Source organism: Hyposmocoma kahamanoa, unplaced genomic scaffold (assembly GCF_003589595.1).
Source record: "Hyposmocoma kahamanoa isolate Upper Pololo Valley unplaced genomic scaffold, ASM358959v1 92, whole genome shotgun sequence".
Lineage (NCBI taxonomy): Eukaryota > Metazoa > Arthropoda > Insecta > Lepidoptera > Cosmopterigidae > Hyposmocoma > Hyposmocoma kahamanoa.
In genome coordinates, this window is record NW_020654748.1 from 18,090,371 (window position 1) to 18,095,487 (window position 5,117).

Sequence of the window (5,117 nt, forward strand, 5' to 3'; positions counted from 1 at the left end):
TTCTTAAATTCAAAGTATGTTTACACTAATTTCTTAATTAAATGCCATGTAAAGTAATAAAGGGATAACATTCATAATTCATAAAACAAAATATAATTTGTTTACGAAATAATTACATTTGAAGAAAGATGACTTATACACGCTACGTTATACCGGAGTGTTTTACCTCTACAGGTATGCCTGAGGGTCTATCATAAGCTTTCAAAAAAATTTTATTTCAATGTAAGCATAAAGAAAGCTTATTATAATATTACTTATATTCGTACAATGAGAAACCTATCAACCAAGTAATATATTATTGCTAAAGTGACTGAAAGAACGAATGATTTCCCAATATTGCCTATTCCTTACTATATGTAAAAATAGGAAAGAAATAACGCTATATGAACTGTATAATGCCATCTGTTTCTTTTTTGTTGTTCCTAATCGTCCTATCGTAGTATAAAGTTAAAACACTTAATATTATTTACATTCAGAGAATTTTGACTGCTAAAAAAAGAAAGGTATGTAATTATGAAATCCATTAAAATTGCGTCCGCATTTTTGTGAAGAAAAATAAATAAAACAAGCTGAGTCTTGATTGTCACGTTGTGAATTCGGAATTATAGTCTAGTGTCAACTGTTAGTGTCGCCAAGGAGCGTATAGATGTCGCTGTTATAACTTTACGAAATAAACATCGAGTATTTTTATTTAACGAGAAATTATTTCCTATATACTATTAAATAAAAAATAAACAAAATATTGAAGAGATATATGCAAATAAACAAGTTCAACTTAACTTTTAATCATTACAAATCAATATTTAGATAATAAATTCGGAAATAATATAGTTTCCATTGCATCCGTGTAACAATATTAAGATTGCTAAATTTGACATAAGAACGACTTTAACGTTAAAGTCGCATCATAGTACGAACTGAGTGAATGAATAGTCACTAAAGCTGCCAATAAAACATCATAGTTTTAACAATAATAAGCTTACGTTAAACGCGTCATGGTACGAAAAGTCAATGTAAGGTTAAAGTAATATTGTTTTAAGAGGTTGTGGTAGGCCCCCTGGCCGCTTGTCGTAACGTAAGTGGGACTATCCGTTATGCCGGAGAGGTTTTCAGTTAATTTCGATATGGCATCGATTGAAGACGACGACGATGCGCTGGCCTTGATAAGCTTTGCGTTAATCATAAAAAATAATAATACAAAACCGGTGGTTAGTTGAATCGGACGTTGTCATTTTTTGTTACGCACTAGAGTACAAACGACGACTACTCTATACCACTAGAAATCAAATAACGCTACTACTAATACACGCACACATGTACAGGTTCACCGTAAGGTATCGCTAAAAAAAATTTATTTTTATTTTGGTACACAAAACTGCACAGGTCTGTTCTAATACAGGTTCCGGTCTGCCTGCACAGGAAGACCTCTCCGGTATAACGTAGCGTGTATGGCTGGCATTACAGTATTCTTAAAGCCTTCTAAAATCCGTCTTCAACTTACGGAGTACATATTCTGTGCCTCGACTCTAAATTCGAAGCTCAGAATGTATGTACATATCATTTGGTGTATACTAAATTTTCCTAAGCGTTGCAAAGCAGCATAATACCGGCTCACTCTGCGAGTGCGCGCACACCTAGATAGATTAAACTAAGCCTGTGGAGGATAAGTCAGGTAAGATTCAAAGTAAGCTGTATATATAGCCTCAGCGCAGTTAGTGCGTTCAAGTGAAATGTATAACAGATATAACAATATTAGTTCCGATACGGTGAAACGTTACACAGAAATAAAATTTCATTTTGTCCTTTTTGTCCTTTGTAAATGCCATGTAAAGTACATTAGATAGTTCAAATTCAAATTCCTTTATTCTCAGACCAATTAGTCCATATTTGTTGGTAACTATCTTATGAGCTAAGTTAGGACATTAAATTAAATTACATTATTATTAAAAATACATTATTATATGTCCACGTGTAACACAGTGAACCTACGGAAAACAGCCGAGTCCATTATTCCTGCTACGTAGGTCACTCAATAAGTTTTGAGATAAAGAAAAAATATCAAACATATTAATATAATTTATTTTACATTTTTTCAAAATACTCTCCATCATTATCTACACAAAGTTTCATTCGTCTAAACCAACTCTGAAAACACTTTTGCCAGTCTTGATCTGTCAGCATTGCAATTCCCATTTCGTAGGCAGCTACTGCTTCTTCGACACTCAAAAAAAATTTTCCTTTGATTTTATCCTTCACTGTTGGGAACAAAAAGAAATCGCAGGGAGCCAAGTCAGGGCTGTACGGCGGGTGATTTAAGGTTTCTATACCAGATTCCTCAATAAACGCCTTTGTTCTGAGGGACGTATGTGAAGAGGCGTTATCGTGATGTAGCATGATTCACCGGAGCCCGGTCTTTGGTCTCCTCTCCCGCACAGCTTGGAAAACTTTTGGCAATGCTACTGTTGTGTACCATTCTGAATTAACAGACCTACTATTTTCTAACATTGACGTCGACAAATGTCCGCTCCGAGAAAAAAAACTAGCTACCATTTTTTTGCCGACGTTTCGAGGTCTTTGCAACTTTGTCGGTAATTGTCCCTCTGCGAAGACCCACACCGACGACTGCTTCTTGCTTTCTGGATCATATTGATAGATCCATGTTTCATCACCAGTAACGATTTCTGAAACACGTCTCGATGTCCCGTTTTCGAAACGTATAAGCATTTCTCGGCACCAATCCACTCGAGCCTGTTTTTCAGCACCGGAGAGCAATCGTGGGATCCATCGACAACAAAGCTTCCTCACTCCAAGATGTTGATGCAGGATAGTATTGACGCTTCCCGAACTAATGCCTAGGATCTTCTCAATGTTCGTGTACGTGATTCGTGGGTCTTCTCGCACCAACATTTCAGATGTCCACACATTTTCTGCAGTAACTGCTGTTTCCGGGCGTCCGCCTCTTAGGTCATCTTCAAGGTTAGTTTTGCCTCTTTTAAATTCCTTAAACCACCTAAAAACTGTTGCACGAGAAGGAGCAGAGTCCTCTAATGCAGACTGCAAACGTTCCAAACTCAATTGTTCAGATAAACCACATTTAAAATCATGGAAGATCACGCAAATGTTCACGGTTAAGATCCATTATTGTAAAGAAAAAGCGCGGGAAGCGTTGTAGTAAAATGACTAACAATGTCATTTTTTTTAAATTTAGCTAAATTGCTTTTGGTGATCTATTTTTAAATAAATTTGCTTTTTAACAACATATGATACGGGTGCGTTCCATTTTTAAATCTCGAGCATCTCAAAACTTATTGAGTGCCCTACGTATCATCCTCAGGATACCATTGGTGCTCCCACGCAAACACAACACAAACGTGTCAGAGGCGCTGTAAAGCGAGGAAGCCTCAACAGAACCCTAAAGATGTTGTTGTACATTACACGCAAGGCGTCGTACGCTCGCTGTGACGTTGGTCGACAGAGAACCTGTATAAAAATTCTGGCAGTAAGCTCTAAAAAGAATTATCTTTACATTTACAGGAAACCTCTAAGCCAACATGTTACCGCGCACCGACAGCGCCCGGCGCTGTATACCAATATAATTTTTTTTTATAATATCTAGTGGCACGACGAACAAGTCGTGCGCCTAATGGTAGGTAAGCTACACGCCTGTCCATAACATTTGCAGTGCCACTCAGAGCTTTAAATCACAAAGATCTGAGGTTCACTGCCACTGCGCCCATCACCCTGAGACATACGTTGACAAGTCCCATGCGCCTGTAATTTCACCAGTATATCATCACAAAAAATCTCCAAGATTTTGACTAATAATATTCTAAGTACTTAAACCGAGAAACACGATTCAAGTTACTACACCATTTAGAAGAAGCGGTCCAAGCACACGACTATATTGTCGCGTTACTTGATATCCTTAAAAGAAACAGTAACGTACTTGAATTACTAGATTCCAACACTATAGAGTTGCCAGTATTTACCTATAAGCGCATTGACCTATATATAAGCGATAAATTATTGACATGCTCAAAAGACACGTCCCATAATTTATACGGGATAAAAAAATATAAATTTAATGTTTTGTTCATTTATCTTTTTTGTTTATCCGTGTCGTTTTTTGGAGTGGCAAACTTACTGTTCTTTAAAAATCTGACACAATATAATCAGCAGTAGGACTATACTACGTAGAGTACAATACCGTAAGTGTAAAAAAACCTGTGCAGTTTAAGTAACTGCTAGCTGGCTAATTATGCAGTTATATATATAACTAGTTAGCTGAATTAGTTCATAATACGGAAGCTTCGGGAAAGTTGAAACATGCGATCAAACGCCCCCTGCGTTTGGCAACTTCAGCCATATTACTTGATACTACATATATGTCAAATAGCTCTAGGAGTAAGTTCAAGTTCATGTTGACTTTTCAAGGCGAAAGTTAGTAGATATTATTAATTTGTGCATGCTTAATTGTCGACCTCCTCGTCACCATCCATCAAGCAAAATGGAGATCAAATGCGCATTAATTTTTAAATAAAAAATTAATTAATAAACTTATAGGATCTGTATTGGTATGTATTGATTTAAATTGCTTGCGTCTCTAAAGTACATAAGGTAATTAAATTTGTATTGAATTGATATTCATTTTTTGTTTTTGTGAAATTACTTCACTAATTTGCTATAATTATTAATACAAAGATCGAGTATTTAGAAAAAGTTCCTTTGATCCGGCCGAATTCCAGCCGACGTCTTCCAGCAAGGTAACGTGACGTCTTCTACATAAAGTAGGTACATAAGTTTGTATTCGAATTAAGACGACACTTCGAAAATACATTGTAGGTTATGAGTGGAACTTGACAGAACTCGCAAGGGGTGTCACCACTCAAAACATTGTCATCCGTCATTCAACAATTTTCGCGCCTTTATTGCACCGAGAACAGAGAATACAAGGAGTCGCTAAATATGGTGTGTTTTGCTGTGATGGAAGTTTTTGCCAAACCCATGCTATGGTAAAAAAATAAGCTTTTAAATTTTTGATGTACTATTTGAGACTTTTTACATCTTAATTTGGGAGAATAAGTCTAACGTGCAAGAGTCCTCCACGACGACTCCCA

The 5,117-nt window shown here is 36.4% G+C and overlaps 1 protein-coding gene across 1 annotated transcript; it reads right to left on the minus strand.

The window, feature by feature from the left end:
- Positions 1-2,397: 2,397 nt before the first annotated feature.
- LOC113236928 (histone-lysine N-methyltransferase SETMAR-like) lies at positions 2,398-4,420 on the minus strand. The gene is made up of 2 exons (XM_026473154.1): positions 4,304-4,420; positions 2,398-3,054 (listed from the first exon to the last, which is right to left on the minus strand). Exons 1-2 carry the CDS (start codon positions 4,418-4,420, stop codon positions 2,398-2,400), a joined length of 774 nt encoding a protein of 257 aa, XP_026328939.1.
- Between the last annotated feature and the right edge of the window lie 697 nt (positions 4,421-5,117).

What these genes read in the sequence shown, in the direction of transcription:
- LOC113236928 (XM_026473154.1), bottom strand. Translation starts at nt 4,420, where the DNA reads ATGAACTTGAACTTACTCCTAGAGCTATTTGACATATATGTAGTATCA. An exon ending in TCAACTTTCCCGAAGCTTCC is followed by an intron (nt 3,055 to 4,303) that starts GTATTATGAACT and finishes GAACGTTTGCAG; the next exon opens with TCTGCATTAGAGGACTCTGC.